Source organism: Lagenorhynchus albirostris, chromosome 11 (assembly GCF_949774975.1).
Source record: "Lagenorhynchus albirostris chromosome 11, mLagAlb1.1, whole genome shotgun sequence".
In the NCBI taxonomy this organism is placed as follows: Eukaryota; Metazoa; Chordata; class Mammalia; order Artiodactyla; family Delphinidae; genus Lagenorhynchus; species Lagenorhynchus albirostris.
In genome coordinates, this window is record NC_083105.1 from 96300247 (window position 1) to 96325626 (window position 25380).

Below are 25380 nucleotides of genomic sequence, written 5' to 3' on the forward strand. Positions count from 1 at the left end.
CCTCTTTACGTTGATAGGACAGGGTTTTATTTTTCCTATCCTTTCCCTTTTTAAAAACTAATCCGGGACTCCGTGAGATAGATCAGATACCCAGTTCATTATTGGGGGACTAGGATATGAAACCGATTATCCCGGTGTTAAGGTCCAGTCTTTTACCACTGTGTTGAAAAAGGCCTTGCTTTTCTGGGCCAAAAGCAAACGGCAAGGAAAAATCTCCCACCCGTACCATCTGTGTGGAAAGCAATATTACCACTGAGGAAATCTGTAGAGACTTATGCCAGCTGCTCTGTAGATAAAACTCGGACTTGTAAATACTGCATCCCATGCTGGCGGATGACGTCAGCTGTAGGATGTTTGCCTCTGGCTTCATTGTACTTCTTCTGAAAAGAGTTATTAAATGCTTCCTATCCCTTCTCTAAATACAGCTCCATGACAATACTTTGAAGAATCTTGAAGACAAACAGTCTTTGCTACTAAAATTTGCTATTATTTCCCCTTTATTCCAGGTTATTAGATGGAGCTGCCAACTGGAAAAACCAGAGCGGACAACTTATACTGTGTTTTCTTTGCTATTTTCCTTTTCTAGGTTCAGCAGAAAACTAGAGAATAATCCCTTTTATTGACATTCCCACCATTTAAGCTCCAAGTCAAGGGTAAATAAAGAAATAAACACAAAAACATGCCCTTCCCATTCCTAAAGGAATGTCTCCTTCAGAGGTCATCTTTTACAATAGACTTCCAGGTTCACTTAAATGATTTCTTACTGCCTCAATTAATTAGGTTTTACTTCACCTTATTTATTTAAGTGGTGTCTTTTTTTTTTTTTTTTTTGCGGTACGCGGGCCTCTCACTGTTGTGGCCTCTCCCGCTGCGGAGCACAGGCTCCGGACGCGCAGGCTCAGCGGCCATGGCTCACGCGCCCAGCCCCTCCGCGGCATGTGGGATCTTCCCGGACCGGGACACGAACCCGTGTCCCTTGCATCGGCAGGCGGACTCTCAGCCACTGCGCCACCAGCGAAGCCCTCAAACAATATTTTGAAGCAAGTTCTATTATTGTTTTTCAAGGAGGACATTGAGGCACAGAGAGATGTAGTTAAAAGTGCTGGAGTATTAACCTTGAGGATCCAGATCATGACTCTTGATTTGCGAGTGGTGGGGATGTTCAGTGAGAGGCAGGAAGGAAGCTCGCCGCTCTTCTTTACTGGAGACACGCTGATATCGGCAGCCTGGCTATTCCTTCCACTTACGTGTAGCTCTGGTTGTTCATCTCTCCAGCAGAATTCTGCAGTCCGAAAAATGGTATTGTCTTACAGGCAGCAGATAGCAGCCTGTCTTCCTTCCAATTTGAAAATCCATATCTCTGTCCTCCCATCCTACTGGTCCAATAACATAATGCCTGGAAACCCAGCAAATGCACAGAAAGATCTGGCAAACGGTGAGTTTAAAAGATCACATTTATTCATTTATTAAAAACAGTATCAGTCAGCTAAAACTGCATCATCTCCCCAGTGACTTATAGATTTTTCTGTCGAGTTCACGGTCACTCTAAGTTAAAAAGAGAGAGAGAGAGGAAGAAAAAAAATGACAAATAGAAATGATTTTTCTTCAGCTTGTTTTCCACTCTTTAGGGTTTTGTCCTCTGTTGCTCTAAACCAATTTTATTCTCGGTAATTAATCTGAACAATGTCAAAGGAACATCTGGAAAATGTTGAGGAATAATTACCAAGTGTAAATGCAAGATAGGTCTTGTGTCTCGGGTAGCTGGTTTCACAACCCTTGCACTGGTTTACTTCTGCGCTGACTCTTAAACTCATTGTTACAGGTTTTCCAATGATCTGTTGCAGGTATTACCATAATGGAGCAATCACTTCAAGCAAACTTTCTTTCAGGTAGAAGATCTTAACGCGTATTTCTCACAGATGAAATATTTCCAAGTGCTGCAGTCAGCAGAAGAAAGGCCGTTGTTTCTGAGGTATCCACAGACCTGGTTAGTTGATTGGGGTCCCTGTATTGGTGACCTGGAGACGCAAGTCAGTGTATCTGAGGTTAGGTGTTGGGCTTACGGGAATGTCCTCTGGGCAATAAAATGGGAGATGTACAGCTTTTCCTTTTGTTTTAATCTGTCACGCTCGCGGTAGTTTTGCCCTTCTTCTTCAATAACAGAACTATTTTCTCTCAATAAAGTATGTAAATATTACTTCAACAAGCAGCACTTTAAAAAAAAAAAGCTTGAATACAAAAGGATAGGCTCTAATTTGGAATCTCTTTTCTGATTCTTAATTCTCAAAATACGAAGGCACTGCTGACCAGCCTCCCTAGCTCTTTCTGAAAGCTTACTATGGAAATTGCCTAATAATTACTATAGTCTCTTGCCCTTAGCACTCTAGCCTTTAAAAGATACAAAGGAAATGTACGTGATAATCACATAGTATTGTTCATTCAGACTCGAATTTTGATGTGAATGTGCTATGGTGTAATGGCAGTGGGGCTGAGACAGAGAAAATTTAGAAGTCATGTAGCCATTCTTAAATTATCTTGGCTTTGATTCCAATCAGAAGCCTGTGAAATTATCATGCTGGTTATGTCTTCTGGAGGAAATGTAAGGTATAAAATAAAATGAACTTTTGATTTCCCCCCTGTGTCTAATTCTTCTTGGAATGTTTCCCTCAGAGACTTACAGATCAGGGGGAGGAGAGGAGCCGTCTTGCCAAAGCCAAGGTTGGCTGGACCCATCCTGAGACAGTCCCACCCAGTAATCATAGTTTCTTTTGATCTTCCTCAGGCTGCCAGTGATAAAGTCCTATAAGAAACAAGAACAGTGAACTGAGGATGGGGTGGGGGGTACTACCAGAAAAACCCCAATAAATGACTATGAAATATAAAGTGTGGTATTTTGTTTCCACAGAAATAATTAGAATTTGAGAGCTGGAAATAGAGAGAGAGAGAGAGGATTTTTAAAAGAAAAGATACCTTTTTCCCTATTGCTAAATGATCAATGTGGTGTTAAGGACTATGGAAAAATTAGGCATCTGGTATCAAAATAGTTTTAACAGATTCAGAATTTGGCATATAGTATATGACTTTCCCAGGATATTTCAATGTGAGAAATAGTTTAGAAGATTCCAAAAGCAACTTAACTGTAGGCATATTTTGTGAGAAGAAATATTTCTAACTTTCGTCACTAAATTTGCACAGAAAAAATAATGTGAACCCATAATTGTAATAAGTTAGTCCAAGTCGCCTTGGTTTATTACATAACCTTAACAAATTGTTCTACTGTTACTCTTACAAAAAGGAATTTTGACTAGTTACTGAATATAGTAGGCATACATTTTTAATAAATTCAGAAATGTGTAACTATGTCTTCTACTTCGCACATGATTTATGGGTAGAATGATTTCAGGGAAACATCTTAACTGTTTGCTCGTTAAGATGTTAGTAAACTAGATTTAAGGTCAATTAAACTTTTCATTTAGCAAATGCTTATTTTCATAAATCACCTCACTTTTTATACTTCTACTTTTCTTGATAATTACAAAATTGTAATAGCTTATTATACTTCCCTACAGCATTGAAAATAAGACATTTAAAACATACATACACTTATAATGTATGCATATCTTGGAGTGGGTTACCATGTTACAAAAGGGTATTTCTCTTACCCTTTCCCCTTTTTGATTAACAAAGGACATAGAACTAACATATTCTCCTTGATTTTTGAATAACCATCTCGTTTTTTGTTTCTCCAGTTAAAAGGAAACTAAGCCATGCTAATTCTTACTTTGTGTGTTAAACCTTTTTTTCAACAAATCTACCATTGTTATAGAGTATCAAGGAATTCTGTCTTATGAGAACCAGTCTTTTCTTTTAATGGGTAATATGGTATTTTCAGAATGATGTGAAACCATAAAACAGTGTTTACCATTTCTTCTTTGCTGTCTATTTGTAGAAGCTTAGATCCCTCCTTCAAACAATCCTCTCTACCGGTGTGCCAAACTGTCCAGCTTTCAAAGACACGGTAACAACTTTCTCCATTGCGAATCCAGTTGTCTGGACAAGGGCTGCAGTTATGGGCTTCAAATATACACATTTTATTAAAGTTATTGTAAAAATATTAGTAGCATATCTTCTCAAAAGAACCCTTGTGTCACTCCCAGTAAAGCTGGACTCTTTAACCCAATGGTTCATATGATGCAGTACTTGCCAATTTCAGCTGCTTTGAGGCTGAATACAGTAAGATTTATACAATTATTTCCAAGTGCAGTAGGTCTCTAAGGATTAGTTTAAGATAAAATTAATTTGAGAATATCTATTCCCAAATTGTTCCTCCTCTATAATAATTGATCTGATTCTTCTATTTTTAGAAATCTTTCCTCCTTTTAACTTTACATCATTTATAATCGTCATTTGTTTGCTTATTGTTTCATGTCTTTTAATCTTATTGACCCACTTTAATTGGGAATGTACCAAGCATAATAATAAGTACATTCCCGATTAATTAGGCGAGTAGCGTAATAAGCCTCAAGTTGATGTTTACATTCTGAGAGTTAAACATGAAAATTTTTCGCACAGAATGGAGAGAACAGACCATGCACCTTGAGGAATGGTTTTAAAATTTGTGGGTGAGGAAAAGTGAACAAAAACACAACTGACCAATATGTTTATTTTAGGACTTTGATATAACGAAGAAGTAAGCCACAGTGTTTAACCAGTTTTACAGAACCTGTGTTAAGAAAGAACGTACAAAAGAAGGATGCTCCAAAGTATAAAAGGGGAACCAAAGAGCAGGAATCTGACCAAGTGTTTCTGGCGCAGTTTTATAGAGGGAGAGGCACTGCCAGATCACTAGTCACTAGAGAAGAGCCTTCTACTCAAGGTCAAGAATGGTTCACTATCAGTTTCCATGGCACAGATGTCAAGTTATTTAAGGCTCTTCAATATCCTTTGTTCGAAATACACTCTAGTCAGTATCCCGAGTATTATTGAAGTCATAGCATAAGTAGTGTTGAAGTGACAGTTGAAAGGTGGACAACATGCTGGATTTGCAAGTCTCCAAAATGGATATCGTCACTGATTTAAGGTTGATGGCTCAGAGGTGGGCCTAACTCATGCTTTCAGTAATCCGCTATATTGAAAAACATTGATGTTTTTAAACATTTACTTGACAAAATTTCAATTAGAAGGAGCTATGGTAGGTTTTTGACCTCTCTTATTGACAATTACTAAGATGATATCCACTACAGGGAAGTTAATTCTCTAAATTTTAGGTATTAGTATTATTAAACACTAGTTAAGTAACGGTAGAGCACTTGACACACTATTAACAAGTAGAAATAGACAGGTTTAAAATGCCTGTAAGGGATGAAAAAGATAAAACCAAACTCACTTAATAGAATTTTTAAAAACGAGCTGAACCCTGCATTGTTATAATTTTTGTAAGTCCCTGATTTTCAAAATGAATCTTCTGCTTCAAGAGATATCTACATTTGAATCTAAAGCAAGATCTAAACTAAATAAACTGAGGCATTTGGAGCTCTAATTAAAGATACACGTAAATTTGAATGATTGGATAAAACACAATATGTTGCTTTTTTTGTTGTTTAATCTTACCTACTAATCTCACACATTCCATTTTGACGTTTGACTGTATATTTTCCTTATCTGTATTTCGTGGAACCTCAGTATTTTCCACATACTATTGATATGTATATATATGAGATTGAACTGAAGTGTAGATCAAAAGTATGTCTCTCCTATTATGAAATCCTGACTATAATTTGACAAAGAATAAAATGTATGTCACTGGTTTTTTGTTGTTATTGTTGTTGTTTTGAGGAACTGGTGTATACATGTGTATCCACACAGTGGAAACTGATTTTGTATCAATTACCTGAACTGAAAGACTTCTGCATCAACATTTGGCAATATTTCATCTGCAGGCCATGGTTTATCTTCCATTGTGTGAAATTGAGCAGTGCTCTGTCCTGTTGGATGAGTTTTTGTTGCTGCTTCATTGCAGTAGTGGACACCTGGAACACTTCAAACAATAACAACCATTCCTGATAAAATACTGACATATAACAAAGTAAACCTTCAACATAGACTAGAGACATAGAGAACTACACATTACTGATTATATTTGTGATGAAAACCTACAAAGAATGCACAGCAGCAAGGCTCTTTGCCATTCCTGTTTCCTTATTCACCCAATTCCAGTCTCCCAAAGGAGTCAGGTTTGCCAATTTCTTTTTTATTCTTCCAGAGATATTTTGAACTTTGCATGCAAATGGATATAAAATCTCCTCCTTCCCCTTTACACAAATGGTAACCATCTTTTTACATGGTTTTTCACTTTTTATTTTAACACTTAAAATATATTTTGGACATAATACTGTGTTAGTACATAAAGAGCTTTTTCATTCTTTTGTTATATAGCATTCTACTGTATGGATAGGTCATGATTTATTTTAATAAATCTCTATTTTAGACTATTTGTAATCTTTTGATATTACTGAAGTACTGTAATAAAGGACCTTAGTTATACATAATTTCACACATGTGTAAGTATATTTGTAAGATACGTTGATGGGTCAAAGTTTTGTGCATTTAAATTGTATTAGCTATTTCCAAATTACCTTCCATGTGTGCCGATGCAAACTGTATAGGAAAAACTCAGTTTTTCCTTCTATAAGCCTTTCTCCTGTGAATCATCTTGACTTTTCTGACACTTCTTGTCACCAAATGTATGGTTTCTCCACCACCACCCCCCTCGCCCTTCTCCACAACGCCAGCTCAGTGTCCTATAATTTAATTCAATCTGACACTATCTTCTTGGAGAAAGTAACAATCCCACAGGTCAAGGGCTCAGTCCCAAAGACTGCTCCCCCCTTCAGATGCCAATGCAAGTAGTAGGTCCCCAGGTTTCCACAACTTCTGTTTGATTTGGCTACAAATTGGAGGTTCCCATGACTCCCTCCTGGGTTCAATTAATGTGCTAAGGCAGCTCACTGATAGGGAAATGAGTTATCAGTTTTTTAAAGGGTATGATAAAGGGTACAGATGAACACCCAGGTCAAGAGATACATTGGGAGAGGGCTGGGAGGGTCCTGAGCTCAGGAGCTTCTGTCTCCATGGAGTTGGAGTTGGGTGTGTCACCCTCCCAGTGTGGATGTGTTTACGAACCTGGAAGTCTCTGACTCCACACTATTGGGATGTTATGGAGGTTTCCTCACATAAGCATGATCAATTGTTTTTCTTTTTTATAAATTTATTTTATTTATTTATTTTTGGCTGCGTTGGGTCTTCGTTGCTGCGCATGGGCTTTCTCTAGTTGCGGCGAGCGGGGGCTTCTCTTCATTGCGGTGCGCAGGCTTCTCATTGCGGTGGCTTCTCTTGTTGCGGAGCGTAGGCTCTAGGCACGCAGGCTTCAGTAGTTGTGGCGTATGGGCTTCAGTAGTTGTGGCTCGGGGCTCTAGAGCGCAGGCTCAGTAGTTGTGGCACACGGGCTTAGTTGCTCCGCGGCATGTGGGATCTTCCCAGACCAGGGCTCGAACCCGTGTGCCCTGCATTGGCAGGCAGATTCTTAACCACTGCACCACCAGGGAAGTCCCATGTACGATCAATTGTTAATGCCATTTCCAGCTCCTCTCCCCTCTCTGGAGGATGGGGGGTGGAGCTGATAATTCCAAGCTTCTAATCATGGTGTGGTGACCAGCCCTCATACAGGAGTCCATCCACAGTCACCTCATCGGAACAAAAGATATTCCTAGTGTTCTTATCACTTAGGAATTTACAAGCGTTTCAGGAGCCCTGTGTCAGGGACCTGGTCAAAGACAATTATTAGAACGAAAGATGTTCCTAGTGCTCTTGTCACAGCAGAGTAGAGGGGAGAGACACTAATGTATATCTTCTATTATCTCATACAAATGTTCTCTCAATTTCATTTGAATTTGCATGTATCTTTTTATGTTTGATGTTGAAACTCTTTTCACACATGTATAAATAACGGTCAGTTGTGTTTTCTTTTCAATGAAGTGTATAATTATATCCTTTGTAATTTTTTTCATTGGGTTTCTAGTCTTATATATGTGGTCCTTATTGTGCTGTGAGAATTCATTTGGGCTGGCCTGGAATCAGCATGAGCAGTGTTTTTAAAATTCCTACATGACACTGATCTCCGGACAAGGCATGAAACATTACAGATTAATAGTGTAGCTTTGTTATCATGGGTATGAGGATTTGGGGGGCCAGATTATACTATCTTGTCAGCATTGTTCATTGATGACATACGATTGACGATTTGTCCCTGGTTACAAAGAGACCCTGAGAAGGCTCTGCTGTTGAGGCTAGTTACCTCTCAGGAATATGTCAGGTGGTCAGCAAGACATAAATTCCCAAGCAAGACTTCATTTTGGGCTCCCAAGTACCAAGGTGTCTTGTGTACACATCGGTGCTTCCTGATCCAAGAGAGAAATTGTGTCGTGAAAGGACACTTACATGGAGAGGAAGAGTTGCCTGTTGGAACCTGGTCTTTCCACACACTTTTGTAATAAACATCCTTCCTTTTTTTTTTTATGCGGTACGCGGGCCTCTCACTCTTGTGACCTCTCCTGTTGCAGAGCACAGGCTCCGGACACGCAGGCTCAGCGGCCATGGCTCACAGGCCTAGCTGCTCCGCGACACGTGGGATCCTCCCGGACCGGGGCACGAACCCGTGTCCCCTGCATCGGCAGGCGGACTCTCAACCACTGTGCAACCAGGGAAGCCACACATCCTTCCTTTAATGTCTTCCCCTGCCCCTCCTCCACCTTCATCTCCACTTCCTCCTTCTTCTCCTTCTTCTGGCTTCTTGGTATCCCATAGTGTGGAGGTATCATTTTTTAATTAAGTGGTCCCTTACTGATAGGCAATTGCATTTTTTTCAATCTTTTTTGTTTTTCTTCCTGTTGCTACATGTGCAGGTTTATCAATAGGAAAACTTTCCAGAAGTGGGATTTCTAGATCAAAATTAATTCATTCAGTTTAAGATAACCCAGAGTTTGTTAAGAACATGATTGTCATGGTTGATCTTAACAGATTTCATAAACTAAACAGAGAAGAAAACAAAATTATGTCCCCATCAGAGAACAAGATTTTTGAGGACATAAAAGTGTACAGTATGATTTTATCAACATCCTTAGTATGTACTATGTGCTTTTTGGCTATATAATAACTGAGATTGGAGACTATAGATTTATTTTTATGTATAAAACAAATTCTACATTCCATTCACTTGACAACATTGTTTCAAGATGTCACACCTTCAGTTATTTTGCTTTAAATTGAAACTGTTCTCTGTACTTCAAGTTTCTTTCATCTTTTTACCCTAAGTAGTTAATATTTATAAAATAACACTGAAACTTGTTATACAGAATGGATACCTGGACCATATCTTTTGATATTTGCAATGTCAGTTAAATATGTATTCTTGCAGTTAGAATGGAACTTGGCAATATTTCATTAAGAGTCCCCAGTTTTTACAGAAAAAACTGGATTATTATATGTTAATTGACTTATATGGTAGTTCTCTTCCAACTCTGCAAATCTGCTTCCAGTATATATGTTTGATAAACAGATATTTAATTGTCAATTTCTTTTAAAAATGGACTAGTATTTTATATATATATATAGTATATTATATATACTATTTATGTTTATTTTAATAAAGTACAGAGGGAAGATAAGGTGAGATAAGGGAAGTTCTGACATTTATGTTGGGCTGTGAAATTTTATTTGAGGAGATAGACAAGGTAACAATTATTTCTTGAGAGCCTAGAAATTATTAAAACATTCCTCTCTGAACCGCCAGGAAAATAAGATCATAGCTAACATGAACAAGGTCAAGTTTCCTGTACTTTGTGGGAGCAAACCTTGTACTCTTCTCTTCTTCATTTCAGAACTCCTAATTCTCCTTTGCCAGCTAATTCCTCCTAGACAGAAAAATGATTTGCCAAGATATACAAGAAATAAGAATTATCCAGACAATAGCCTTCCTCTCTGTCTTGCTAAGCATATTTCTCAGTGCTAGCATGAGTGATAATAAAGGGTCTTAGTCCTGTTTCTGGAACCTGCAGTTCTGTAATTGTTACATTTTATAAAAAATTCATTTGCTAGATATAGAAACATGTCTCCAGTTTGGACTAAAACGAATAAAGAAATGTGGTTAAATATTGGCTCGAACAAAGTTCTCACATTTACCTTAAACATACTAACTGGTACCTCATCAAATATAAAGTGAAAGACATATTAAAATAATCATATAAGTCAAATTTAGAACAAATGTATATTAGAAAAGGAAGAGCCTATACTGAAAACTTACAAATTGCAAGCTTTGGCATACTAACATGATTCATAAATTGAGTCATGATATAAGCAATTATTTGCATCATTTTCCCCAACAGACCTATGGTATTAGATTTGAGTTAAACAACATGCAATTGAACATTAAAAGTTATCATTAGCCTCCGAGTGCTTGAGAGTTATATCAAATAAATGTCCCATAACTTAAATAAGGAAGCCATTATCTTATATCATTTATGTCATTTAGATGTTTCTAATTAATTTGTCTATCCATTTATAAATTACGAAGTTCCAGTTCCACGACATACGTACATATAATTGTATATAACACTACATGAAGTATGTAACCTATCTATAGATTACTTTGAAGATATCCTTTTGTACTTACACTTGACACCCAAGAAAATGGAGGTTGCTAATGAGCCTATGCAGAAGATACATAAAACCACCGTCACAAGACACCATGTTCCTAAACAAGGAATAGAGACAATGAAATTGAATTAGAGAAAGTAGAGGAAAGAGGTGGGTCAGGATAGGACTACACTGAGTAGACTAAGGAGTTAACATTAGACATTCCTTCTAGAGAATCACCGAGGCCTTGTAACTGTGTGTAACAAGAAAAGGTGAACTCAAACTCTTGGAAATGCAAGTCATAACTTGGAATACACTGGATTTGGAAAAATGCCAAATTGAACAGTTTTAATAGTATACTTCTCTTATCCTTATATAACACCACAAACTTAGTAACTAGTTAGGTGTATTCTCTTCCAACAATCTTTGAGAGATGATGGCAAGCCAGGCAGCAGGCTTTAGTTTTTGAGAGCAAAGAGGCTGTCTCCAATCTCATCTCCTGTCAGTGTCACTTGAGCATGATTGGTTCAAAGGTATTTCCCTTTAAACGTATGATTTTGGATGAGGACAATTTTTTAAGGTAATTTTGCAACTATTCAGGAAAGGAAAATGAATGTGTGATTTGCTATATTCTTAATGCTAGTTACAGAAAAATGTATAAAATTTATCGTCGGATAATGTCGTAGGCTGAATAACAGCTTTGCCCGAAATGCCTATGTGTTACTTTACATGGAAAAGGAGATTTTAAAGGTATAATTAGGTTAAGGATCTTGGGATGGGGAGATTATCCTGTTTTACCTGGGCACTTATAAGTGAGATTTAGATTAGAGGGACAGACTGCCATATGATGGAGGAAGCAGAGAGACATTTGAAAATGTGCTACTGTCTTTTGAAGATGGAAAAGGAGCCACAAACTAAGGAAAGCAAGAAATGCAGCTCTAGAAACTGGAGAAGACAGGGCATGGGTTGCCCCCTAGAGCCTCTCTAGGGAAGGTAGCCCCATGACTCCTTGGTTTCAGCCCAGTGGAACCCGTTTTAGACTTCTGATCTCTAGAACTATAAGAAAATAAATTTCTGTTGTATTAAGCCCCTAAGTCTGTGGTAATATATTACCTAAACAATAGGAGACTAATACGAATATTAAATTATAAAGACAGAACTGATCCAGGCTGATGAGTGTTTGCCAGTTTTTTCAACCTACGTTTTCTCTTTTACTTCTTAGTATTTATCAGATAATGTGCAGGGTGTTTTTACGTGGGAACTAAAATTACACAAAATATATGATTTCTTTCACTTATTTTCCAAATCCAGGAATTCTTTGTCTTTCCAGCGAGAGGAGAGAGAGAGAGAGAGAAAACCAATGTAATACATAATTGTCAAGTCCATTTCTCTTTTCCTTTTTACTTCTCCTCCATTTCATTTCATTTTTAATATTATGCATATTATAATACTATTTCATATTATGCAATATTATGCATCATATTACGCATATTATACTACTCTTAAGTGGGTTATCTCAGATTAGAAAAATCACCTTGGGCTCCTCATAGAACAGGAAAAAAGAAAACCCATAAACCACAAGGTCTTGGTCTAAATAAGTAGAACTGGTTACCTGAATTTTTGGTGGAAGACAGATGTTTCTGGTAAGGGTTTGGTGTTGGATTATCCCACTGAAGAGAGGTGTATGTTTCTTCCTCCTGCATGTCTGAGGTGCTTTGATAGGTAAGGGTCCACATGGGAAGCTGAGACAAATAACTCCTTTTGTAGTCAGGAGCAGATTAATGGAAGAACTGAAATTAGCTACCTTTTCACACCAGTGGGGAAATATGTTTGAGTTTAAGGAATAGAATAGATGCATCTTCATCCAGAAAGTAGAAGTTTAAGCCAAAGCATAACTTGGTAAAGAAGGAAGTGAGAAAGAAACTGAACTCAAAATGGCCAATAATAGAATAGGTTATTGCTCTGGTTTCTACAATGTAGCAGATGTTGAAGGTGATAGCCCTGGATTACTGTTAAAATGAAAGGGCCAGAAGTGCAGAGAATGAGCTTACATTTGGTTTAGGATGTGAAGTGTGGGAATGACCTTGATGGCAAAGATACGAGGATAGCTCACATTGGGCCAACCAGCGTGGAAGGAGTTGTAGATCACTGTACATCCTTAAACAAGAAAACTGGGAAGGAATTTCATCCCTCAAATTAATTTACACACTGTATTATTTGGGGTGATGCAGTTGCTGTGACAAGGAAACCTCAAAATATCAGTCATTTAACACAAAGTTTATTTCTCGCTCACGTACCATTTTAGCTCCAGTAATACTGGTTAGTGGGTAGTTTTCCTCCAAATGTAACCCCGCTCCTTCTATGTTGTGGGTGGTTGGAATGTCATACTTCTAGCCAATGGAAAGAAAAGGAGAAGATGGCATATCCACATCTGCTTCTTAAAAGCCGTAACCTTGAATTATCATGTATGACATTCACATCCACTAACAGTGCCCTGTTTGGATCTGCAGTTTGATCCTGATAAGCCTAATTTTTGCCTGGCTAGCAAACTTTCTATAATAATTTCACTCTAGAAGGGAAGCATGAATTATTTAGTGGATAGAGGGCTGTTTCAGCCACATCCTGTGACTACAGCATTGGTATTGAGAAATTTGATACTTTAATCATCATTCATATATTGGCCATTTGTCCTTACGGCCAAAAGTAGTGTCTCAGTAATTTACAGTCTGCAAATCCCAACAATCTGCAAAATTCTTTTTGGTCGCAGTGTCTCACTGGATCAACCATTGATCCTGTAACAGAAGAAAACAAACGGCGCACTCAAGGGGGCATCTGAGGGCATTTAACAAAGACGGTTTTATAAAGATTGGGGAAGGATTAAGGAAACCAGAAAGGGGTTGTGAAATATGCATTGGGGAACGATTATCACACCTAGGCATGAAGGGTTAAGGGGAGGGTAATTATTGGAACTTTGTGACCTATCTGAAAGGGCCATGGCCTAAGATACAGAACATGAAGTCTTTGCCAAACCAGGGTGTGGTAGGTGACAGCCAGTGGCATAAACACCCGGACCGTTCTCCCCTTTCACCCCCCTGATCACTGCTAGTACCTCCCAACAGAGGAATTAACTGGAAGCCAGAGGCCACGTTTGCCCAGATATTGCTGTACCTTGGAATTCTGCCTCCCAAGACATAGGATGGGGCCAAGAGGATCTCAAGAGGCAAATGGAGAATATCCAGCAAATTCTCCAAATATGTCATATGATTTTTAAGTGACCTGAGATTCTGACAGAGAAAATAATGTGACTTAACTCCCTATAGCCTTTACATTGAAATGATTTCTATCGAGGTGAAGAAGAGGAAGAAACAACAAGCACAACAAATATGCATTAAGAGCAACGTCAGGAAGAATGCAGGAACCGAAATTCAGTGGTTGCCATTAATTTCCAGGGGCTCTCAAATTTTATCAGCACTAAATACAACGCTCAGAAAGGTCTAGGTCTCCCCAATATAGTATGCTCTCTGATAAATTTCTTTGGGGGGAACATTGGGCTCTCCCAGCCAGAGATTAGTATGTTACTTGTATGATGTTTCATGTTTTTAATCATACTATCTTATTTATTGTTCATTATAGCACCGTTTCAAAGGCCTTTTACATGAATTATTTTGAATCTCAAAATAGCTCTGTGACATAGTTACTATTATTAGTATGTTGTAACAAAATTGCACATTGAGGCATGGAGAAGTCAAACTATTTTCCCAAGTTCACTTCCCTGGGTTACTAAAGTCTATGCTATTCTGATTTTATGTATAAGATGCTTTTGATATAAGTATCAGAAAAAAAGAATCTTTGTAGGTACAGTTTGATTGGTTTACATTTTTTAATTGTACTTTTGCCATCCACTACAATATTATTCTTTAAAATTCAGTCATGAATAGTGATATAAAATGTATGCTTTTCCATTTGGGGGAGATAAAACACTAAATTTCAGAGCTATGGCTGAATTTTGGACAGTTTTCTGAATTATTAGTTCCAATTTGTTTTCTCTAAATAAACAAGTAAAAACAGGAAAATAATGGCATTATACCCCCAAAGCCAAGATCTCAACACATTTGAAGTGGAAGCAGAATTTGTATAGTATTTCTATTATTTTTCCTCAGTGCCCCCTCTTGCCACCCCTCCCCTGCCAAATCTGCTTGTTTATGGATAGTCTAAAACCAAATAGATTCAAGTGTCTTTGGGTGTCAGTGCACAAAGCTATAAAAGTTATACATATTCATTGAGTATTAATTATATGCTTGGTACTCTGCTCAATGCCTTACATAATTATATTAAATAATCCTCACAATTACTTTATGAGTAAGGTAATAATATTAAACCCATTTCATAGATGAAGAAACTGAGTTTTAAAGAGACTAACCAATTTACCAAAAGCCAGATAAGGAGTAAGTTCCAAAGTAGCATTTCTCGAAATGTATTAAAGGATACTTGTATCAGAAGCAAGTCAGGGTGCTTATTAAAAACATAGGACTCTGTCTTCTCAGCCTTCCCACTGAGTACCATAAGTATTTGTGTTTGAACATCTGCATGTTTTTGTTTTGGGTTTTTTTGTGGGGTTTTTTTTGCGGTACGTGGGCCTCTCACTGTTGTGACCTCTCCTGTTGCGGAGCACAGGCTCCGGACGCGCAGGCTCAGCGGCCATGGCTCACGGGCCCAGCCGCTCTGCGGCATGTGGGATCTTCCCGGACCGGGGCACGAACCCGTGTCCCCTGCATCAGCAGGCGGACTCTCAACCGCTGCGCCACCAGGGAAGCCCCTGAACATCTGCATGTTTTAACAAGCACCTCAGTTGAGTTGTTTGAGAATCATGTTCATAAATTTTATTGCCACGAATTTAAGGAGAAAGAGTACCTTCAGGGAAGCTGTGAAAAGAAATGAAATTTTTGCCTATTATCCTGTTAAAGGGTGCCTCTCCACATATCTATAAATACTGCATGAGTTACTCAGCAAAAGCCAAACACAGAGCTGTCAGGAAAAGAACTATATAAAGCATTTTTGCTTGCTGTTCCACTAGCCTGTGCAACTTGTTAAAAAGCATTTACTCATTTTCAAACCCCGTCAGTTTTCTTGCAAACTTTATTTTCCTTCTCTTGGACAGAAAATTATTGCTCTTGAGTCTGACCATAGAGGGGCTTGGAATAGAAATTATATCTGTGTAGTGTTTTACTGATTGCTGTGCTTCCTAATGAACTGTCTCACACAAAGAGAAGCAAATATTTTTCTGTTTCCTATGAACCAGGAGCTGTGCTTGCTGGCATAGAATAGAAAATAAGAAAGTCATGGGGTTTGCTTTCATGGAGTTTCTGGTATAATTAATACTTTGAAGTTTTTATTTTAGGTTGTGGAACTGTGAGGTATATAAGACAGGTGTTATCCTATTTTAAATATTGGAAAATGGAAGTTAAGAGGCAACATGATTGAGCCATGGTTGTACTTGAGTGATCATGCCATCGAAATTATTCTGCTGACTCCAAGTTTAGTATACTTTCCACTACTTTATGCTGTCTTTCAAACTTAGATATTTTGCATAGTCTCAGACTTAGATAATTTACACAGCTTAAGTCATTTAAGCGCTAACCTTTCTTGTTTCAATGTAAAATGTATATGTTTATGTCTGAAGATGCAGTGAATCATAGCATGTTGAGATAATTAGGAAGGGAAGACAAGAAGAATGAAAATTAATGGAAATTAATTAGTGGAACCATTGGGAAATAATCAGCTCATAGACTGGTTTCTGGATGTATAAAGAAGGCACTAAGTTATTCCTCAGTATAAAGGGTTATATAAAGAAGGAACTAAGTGGTGTTGGTAGGAAAGATAATGTAAAGGTCACTCTAAGGGGAATAAAGGGAAAAATAAGCAATTCTAAGGCTAGTGACTCCTTCATCCAGATCTCTTATTGTACCATCGAGCATTTGTCTGTGACATGCTGTGCATGTCTTTGCATTAAAGTAGCTGGTCCACCTTTGCCATGCCTGCCTTCCTTTCACACATTAAATAATGTTTGTTCTCACAGAAGGTAGGGTGAATTTTCCCATTATGAAAATAAGCACAATTCATATTTTCTGTTGCAGTTCCAGAAAGCTTGAACCTGTGAATGGAAAAGGTAGAATGAGTTCCTTTGAAAGCTAAATAAACAATCAACAATCAAACTCTGTGTATAGTATTTTGTTGCATAAAGTGGAGATAAGAAGTACGAGGCAAAAAATTAAAAAGCAACGTTCAGATCATTGAGAAACTTCCAATCTGCTTGGGAGTATAAAGTATGTACATTTGAATAGCTCAGCAGCAATTTAATATGGCATAAGATTAAGCAGACGTGAACAGTAGGTACAGTAGGAGCCCAGAGGAAAAGATGGATGGGTATCTGAAATAATGAGAAAGGCTTTACCTTTTCCTCTTTTCATGGAAGATCATACTTTAGTTCTGCCTTGAAGGAAGGGTAGGATTTAGATAAACAGAGAGGAGCCCTGTAGGACAAGTAGCTGCACAGGTTGGAAATGAGCTCAAGGAAAAATAAGTTGATTAAAAATTTTTGAAATGAGGATTTATGTTATAGGGCAGCTGGATACAAGACTGTATTGTAATTGCTTGTTATATTTCCTGCTACAGTGCTATGACTAGAGGACAAAGAATGTATATTTATTCATTCATTTGCAAATATCTATGGGATATCTACTATGAGCCAAAGTTGTTTTATGTGCTAATGATAGAGTGGTAAACAAAGACAAGGTCCTTTCTACTGGGGAACTTACATTATAATGAGAGAAAGTTGGTAAGAAGCCAACAAATAAGTAGAAAATTTCATAGAGTGGTAAGAGTCATGATGAAACAGACAGTGTGATATGATAGACTCAAGTGCATGTGGTGGAGGGAGGCTAGGTTAGTTTGGGTAATTAAAGCTGGTCTCATTGAGGAAGTGATGATTAAACAGACGTGAGTGACAAGGGGGAGTCCTTCATAGAGTTCTGGAGGCAGAGCTTTCTAGAAGGGAAGAGCAAGTGCAAAAAGCCCTGAGACCTCAAATCATGTTTGATTCATTGAAAGAACAGAGGGATCACCAGCGTGCCTGCACTATTGTGAATGAGGCAACAAATGATAAGAATAAAACCCAGGCCTATGAAGAAGCTTGCTTGTACTCATAATATTCTTGACTCCTACCCATAGTAAATTCTTAATAAATACCTGTTGAATAAATTAATTAGAACTTTAAGTAATGATCAGATTGTATAAATTTTTAGTTATAAGTTTAAATTTTAACTGGAGAGACATTGCACAAGATTAACAAAAGGTGATTAGAGATTGGAAAACCATATTAAGTAACGCAATGTAATTGGTCCCTTTGCCTGGATTGTCTGTAGAAGGCTGCAGACAAATGGAACGAGCTCAAACTGGGGCCGATTCTGGTCTGGTTCTTTCTAGCTGAGGTCTGGGGCTCCCTTTTGACATGAACATTAGAATCACCTTGTGACTGATTCTTGGATACCCCTAAGGTAACAGACGAGGTAAAATGATACTGAAAAGTCAAAAGAAGCCTCAAAGTAATCCCTTTCAACCATAAAATAATGAGGATGATCATTTTGTTCTGAAAATATGTGAAGAGAATCAGATCAAGCTAACAAAACAAAATAAAACAAAACTACATACATAAAATGTTCCAGTGTTGAAGTTAAGGGTAGAAATGAATGGGAAAAAAGTATCAGGAATAGAGGTGGATTGCGACTTAGATAAAAAGCAGAGGAATGGGAGAGTAGGAAAATAGAATCTTATTACAAGTGCTCTCTTGTTAGGATTATGGTGTAAGTGACTCAGCCAATGCTTATGTAACACACAGTAAAACACAGAGCCACCTCCCAACTTTTAAGTAACCTGTACTCAAGAGGGTAGAAGACCTCAGGACTCAAAATTCCTAGCTGTGCCTTGTATTCTGAGCATCCAATAACTTACAAATTTTTGGAGGGAACTGAGCCGTCTTCCCACATCCAGACGTCACTGGATTTCTGGCGGGACAATCCAACCCAACGAATTAATCCAGTCCTGCTACTGATGTATTGCTATTGCAAACACAAGTAAATGTAATGGTCAGGGTGTTTCTACAGTTCTTGTAACGGCATAAAGGCAAAGCTTCATGATAAGACGCTGGACATAAAAAGTGGATTATATGTCTATATTAATACTAATTAATTATATTTGATATTTAGAATTGTTCCAAGTTCACTTGTTTTTGCATAAAAATACTTGCAAGATACAGGGAAAACTGTAAGCAAGATAGATAATATTCTAATATCCCTATGTGTTTATCTTCCATCAATTGAAGGTTAGAATCCCAAATAAAGTTTCAAATATGGCTCTTAAATGAAATAAGTGGTAAACAGCTAGAGAAGGAAAACGAAAAGAACTACATTGTTGATGAAACTTTATGTTCCCTAGAATTAAGCTCTACTCGCTTTGGTTTCATTGCTTAGCTTGCCTACAGAATCTTGCATACAGGAATATTCATTTATTTTAGCTGACTGCGTAAAAGAGAGTTATACAATGTCTTTCTCAAAGGGATTTACAAATGACGTGCATCTACTTTTTCCTACTTTGAAATTATCACTATTTACTATACTATATACTATACTTGTTTATTTTGTTCTTTGCCTATTGCTCCAACTGGAATAAAGTTCCATGAATTTAGGAATTTTTGTAGGTTTTATTAACGCATAGGTTCAGGTCCTGGAATAGTTCCAGCACATATCTGTTGAATTAATGGATGAATAAATCAGTCAATCAATCTATCTATGGGTAACAGAATTAAAAAGAGGTCAAATGTTCACGTACTCGCATACCTCCCGGAAAAAACAAGTAAGGACACATTCTTGGCAAATAAAAAATGACTTGAGCATCTTGGCAGACATGTGAGACACAAAATGGCATTCCATAAGAGATGTTCTTAAAGCTTGATCTACCTGTCACCTTTCTGTTAATTTATGGTTTTTTTTTTTAAGTACATCCATATTGTATATTTCACTATAGGACCTGACAGATACAGTCTACCTGAAATTAAACTATTTTTTATTTCTCAAAAATTACATTACTTCTTCTTTTAGTTGTTCATCTCCAACCTGATATCAGCCTAGAGTAATAAGATTCAAGACTTGTTTAGTCTCCAATTAATCTCTTTGTAATAGAATTGAGATTTCAAAGCAGGTACTCTCTTATTTTGCCTGATTTGAAAGAAGTTAATTTATCTGAATCTCTTCTCTATGAGTCTGAGCCACAAAAAAAGTATATGGTACAGCAAGTTAGAATAACAGGACACCCAAATGAGCGTGAACATCGCTGGGCTGATTTCCTCATGTCCGGTCCACTACTGGTTACTCAGTAACCAGTAAGGTACAAGTCAATTTTGCTGATTACCTATAGCAGTTCTGTAGAAAATGGCTTGCCTGAATATTTGAATTCTATTGAATTTCTGTCTGCATAGAGCCCGAATCCTGATCTTCTATTCCAATTTATATTTGCATTTATTTTAATATGCAAAAATGTGAATAATTACTATATTAGAAATTGTAGGATAAGTACAATAAATAATTTCTGCCTTTTAAAAAATATATGTTTTGACAAACTGTTATTGGGTAGAAGGGAGACCCCAAAGCTTGGTTCCTGGCTCGCTCCCAGGATTTATGAAAAAGCAAAGCTACATTCAATAATATAGAGGGAGTGCAGTAGTGGATGTGAATGTACATTGCTTGAAAAGAGAGCTTTTGTTAGAAGCTGTCAAAAAGGGAAATATAGAAGAGGAGACATGTTTAATAAAAAATTTTCGACTGAAATCCTGTGTGTTGTGCAAATAAGATTGTGCCCCAAACTACATCTGGGAGGGCCTATGAAAAGATAGAGTTTGCCTCATGGTTCGTTCAAAGTGTCAACAATTTAGCAAAAACTGAGAAGGCATGTAATGTTGGGATAACACTGATATTTATATTTTCCAATCATATTGAGTTTCTTTATCCTTTCAGATCCTGTTTTGAATTAATAAACAGAGTTAAGGAAGCCAAGAAATTATCTTAACTCTTGTTGCAGAGGTAAGACCGGAACTCGAAGTTTCATTCGTTCTATTTCAGCACTTTCTACTCTCAAATGTAATTTTTACTGAGCCTAAAAAGGTTCTGAGATTAGCACAAACTGCAAGACATAAAAATGTAAAAAAAAAAAAAAAAGGCAAGTGTTTCATTTGAGATGTCTCTCCTTATGACTCCAAAATATTTGACATAGAAATATTCTTACCAGCGTGTCCTCCCTGGTGATCTTCAGAAGAGTAGCATTTACATCAGCACAATACTTCTTACTGTCTTTCCATGTCAAGTTGTGCCTGAAGAATCCATAGCAACTGTCTCCATAATATCTCCAGTTTATGTCACATGGGCTGCATTTATGGCCTTAAGGAGAATCCAAGCATAGGATCCCTTTCATTCTGAAAGGATGGGCTTACTTTTTCCTCATATTCAATGTTTCCTGAAGATCTCAAGGTTCCTGACAGATAGCATCACAAAAATACTCCAGAGTTAGGGGAGATGAAGAGACTGGCAAATCATACTTACTTTCCTTTTGTCCTGATTGTTGTAGTAAATCTTGGCAGAACTTCCTCGCTAATTGTTTCAGAGTTCCTGAGAGATGTTCGTTCTCAGCTTGTAGGTACTTTTGCTGCGTGACAGCTAGATGTAAAAATTAGATCATAATTTGTAATTAGGATAATAAGGAGTGATGCAAAAAAGAAAAAAAGTCCTCTCAATGAACTTGACGTTCAGCAGAGTTGTCAATCTATGAAGTGTTTACTAGATACATTATGAGTAAAAGAGTGCTGAAAGGGGATCAGGGTAAAGGGGTTATAAAGAAAACATGGTGCCAGGCAGAATGACAACCGAGAGTTCTCCAAAACAATAGGTGAACTATTTGAAGGAGATGACCACAAGTAAGATCATGCCGTAATCAAATCGCATGCCCAAAGCAGCTGTTTTGACCTTTCCTTGAACACAGATTTCTAAGCACATTTCACAGAGGTGAATGACCTCTGCTATTATGTTTTCTATGTAATGCCAGAATATCCATTCACTTACAAAATACATATTGAGGGCTTCCCTGGTGGCGCAGTGGTTGAGAGTCCACCTGCCGATGCAGGGGACTAGGGTTCGTGCCCCGGTCCGGGAAGATCCCACGTGCCGCGGAGCGGCTGGGCCCGTGAGCCATGGCCGCTGAGCCTGCGCGTCCGGAGCCTGTGCTCCGCAGCGGGAGGGGCCCCAGCGGTGAGAGCCCCGCGTACCGCAAACTTAAAAAAAAAAAAAAAAAAACATATTGAGGACTTCCCTGGTGGTCCACTGGTTAAGACTCCGTGATCCCACTTCAGGGGGCACGGGTTCGATCCCTGGTTGGGGAACTAAGATCCTACATGCCCTGTGGCGTGGCAAAAACCAAAACAAAACAAAACAAAAAAGTATTGATTTGTTGTGCTCGAAGTACTGTGATATTCAGGTAAATCAAAGTAGTGGATGAAAAGTTCTAAAATATCTTATGAAAAAATAAACAAGTATCTGAACAAGCAACAATTATACAGATGATAACGTGACATTGGAGGGCTTTTAGATGTATAGGAAGAAAAAATATTTATCAGTTAGGTGGGATATGAATTGTCTCAGTGGAAGTAAATACATTCATCTTAAAAAATGGGAAGGAGGACATTTTAGGAAGCGGGGACAGAATCAGCAAAATCTCAGGCAGGGGGACATAGGATTTATTTGTGAAACAGAAAACTCCACGTTGGCTGGATCTTAAGATGCACAGAATAGGGAGGAAAAAAAGAAGGTTTCAAAAAATAGTGTGGATCTATACTGAGGAAGATCTTAAAGACCAGCTTAAAATTCTTAAACAATCATTTTTAATTAATTTTAAAAACCTAAAAGGAATTTTAATCAAAAGGTAGAGTTCAGAGTTCTCCTTTATTGAGAATATCCTGACAGCTATGTATAGGATAATTGCAGTAGCGACGAATAGATAGTGACAGTTAAGCTTCACGGCATACACCAGGACACTTACGTATTGCCTTCCTCAGATCAAGTCATTGGCACTAAGTCAATACTTACACATAATCCCCAGAGCCACCAGCCCAGCAGCTATCCCCATGCTCAAGATCAGCAGAATCAAAGCCATCACACGCCACAAAGAGGAGGAAGCAGGGTCACCTGTGAACATACAATAAAGATGTTAGGCGGCAGGCAGTATGGCATAGTTTTGGGGGACAGCTTCACCCCCATCCCCTGCCCTCTCAGGATTATCCAAGTGATATAAACAGCTTCTAGGGCCCATCTTGCCTTTGCTCCCTTGGTAATCACCAGCAGTAAACACAACCCACTCCATCCCCACTCCCACCGGACTTCTCTCTGAGTCAAAATGTAACTAGCAGCTAAGGTCTTCTGTGTTTGTGTTTGTTTTATTTTGTGCTCACTCCTCTAAATAATGGTGTTTATAAGCCACAACTGTGGAATCACACCCACTTGCTGACATCTTAGACAGTGGAGTTTTCAAACATTTTCTCCTCTTATCCCTTAGATTTTTATTCCCTCCAGCATTTAAATCTATAAGCCTTAATGTAATGTGCGCTGCTTGTATCATTTGTTGTTTATATTCTAAATAACATATGTAGCCCATGTACATACCACTCAAATGATGTAGGGAAAGAAGGTCATTCAGGAAAATAAAACAACACTATGTATGCTATCACTAGTAGAAAAAAGGAAACTAGGGTGGATCCCTTTCAACAGTTCATTTCCAAATTGCTGCCTCTTGGGCATTCTTACCTGAAGTGAGAGCTGGTTTTTGAGTTTTAATATTTAAGGTGACGTATCCATCTTCATCCTGCATGGCTTCCCTTGGAATGAAAGTGAACTCAGCATTCAATGACTTTGCAAAATGTAGTGTCCACCCTTATGATTTCAATGTCTACCCGTCTGTGACCCTCCTCTCTCTGGGAAGGTGGAGACGTATGAGTTGGGGCACATGATTTTTTGTTTCTTTCCAGGAAGCCCTTTAATAGCTGCTCAGATATACATGGACCTTGAGCACCAAAACACAAAAATAATAACTTGTGGTAAACGAGTAGATATGGCATTTGTTTCCTGTTTCCTTAACTTCCACTCTGACGGTTCCATCGTGTATATCCTTTCAAAGAACAGAAGTTCATGCTTCATCGTAACCTTGGCAGAGTCTAAATCATGTTGTTTAAATGAACTTATTTCTGATGAAAACTCACGGATAACACATCAACAGATATAGAGTCTATCTCATTGTGGTGTAAGAGTCTAATATAATTTGATCTAAGATGAGCTATATTAGATGTTTCATGGTCTTGTGTTAGAAGGTCTAATTATGACCTAAAATTCATCCAAATTCTTGCATGTTTTGCAAATCAAAGGGTTTTTTTTTAGAGTAATTCATCCATCCATTTATTTGATTGCATTAAGTTGAAAAACTGAACAAGCTGACATTTTAAGCAATGAGTCAAGGATATTCAAATTATATTATACTCTTTAGTCCCTGCAAATCAAAGTTTTAAAAAAGTTGAGAACTCCACATGAGGCAGGATTTATATGGCTTACGTTTAGGCATCAAAGGAAAACAATCTAATAAAGTGAAATAATACAAAGTTAATGTCTTGATGTATTGCCTTTCAGTAATGTTTTCACTTTAAAGTAAATTTCCAGGAATGGCTTTTGGATCTTTGATAACTTTAACCATAAGCTGAGTGTCTTGTGGCTGGATCTATGCTTCATAAAAGTATATTTGCCTTTATTTGTATCCATCAAGCATGACTTTGTGGTGTTAGAAATATGCTGGGTAAGTACAGAGGCTGTCAGGGTCAAAGGAGGTCCTGATAACATGAGTCTTAATTCTGCTTCCTCTCTCCACCTACCCCATAAATACAAGCTGAGTTACTCAGCAAAAATTAAGCAGAGAACTGCAGGAGAAAACGATAGATACAACAAAGTTTTCTTTTCTCTTTTCCGAAATCCAGAGGCTTTTCCAGCTATCTCTCAATCACCCTATCAGGCCTGTCATTGACGTTTTATTTCTACTTGCGTATTTTATCGCTCCCTCTTTTCTTAGCTTAGGAAAGTATAGCTGAAGAAGTCTTTATTCCAAATATCCTGATGAGTTTGAATTTGGAATAAAAACCTCTGTTTAATATTGTAGAGGTTGAGTGTTACATAAGTTATCTCTTTTATTTTAAAGCAAATATCTCATTAATTTAATTATGTGTCGGACACTGAAATTAATAGAAGTATTCATGGAGAAGTCATGGCACTAGTCCTTATGGAGCACGGGGTCTTAGACTTTAGGTACTTAACCTTTGCCTCTTAGTATTTAGAACAACTTTCCACTCCACTCCACCCCACCCCAGGCCACATTTTTGTCCCTCTTTCTTGTTTCACTCTTTTCCATTGCATATATGTGAGGGTGTGTGTGTGTGTGTGTGTGTGTGTGTGTGTGTGTACATATATATATATATAACATTTTTGTCATGTATACTCACAGGAATGTATTCCATGGCTCTAAAACAATGACTGACATACAGTTACCACCCAGTAGAAATTT

The 25380-nt window shown here is 37.8% G+C and overlaps 2 protein-coding genes across 2 annotated transcripts; both read right to left on the minus strand.

The window, feature by feature from the left end:
* Window positions 1-1511: 1511 nt before the first annotated feature.
* On the minus strand, window positions 1512-6104 carry LOC132529871 (C-type lectin domain family 9 member A-like). The gene is made up of 4 exons (XM_060166926.1): window positions 5891-6104; window positions 3923-4074; window positions 2679-2800; window positions 1512-2018 (listed from the first exon to the last, which is right to left on the minus strand). The coding sequence occupies exons 1-4, from the start codon at window positions 6075-6077 to the stop codon at window positions 1886-1888; spliced, it is 594 nt and encodes a 197-aa protein (XP_060022909.1). The 5' UTR covers window positions 6078-6104; the 3' UTR covers window positions 1512-1885.
* A 10314-nt stretch (window positions 6105-16418) lies between these two features.
* CLEC1B (C-type lectin domain family 1 member B) lies at window positions 16419-23694 on the minus strand. The gene is made up of 6 exons (XM_060166925.1): window positions 23586-23694; window positions 22872-22970; window positions 21336-21449; window positions 21022-21173; window positions 18697-18803; window positions 16419-16840 (listed from the first exon to the last, which is right to left on the minus strand). The coding sequence occupies exons 1-6, from the start codon at window positions 23647-23649 to the stop codon at window positions 16696-16698; spliced, it is 681 nt and encodes a 226-aa protein (XP_060022908.1). The 5' UTR covers window positions 23650-23694; the 3' UTR covers window positions 16419-16695.
* Between the last annotated feature and the right edge of the window lie 1686 nt (window positions 23695-25380).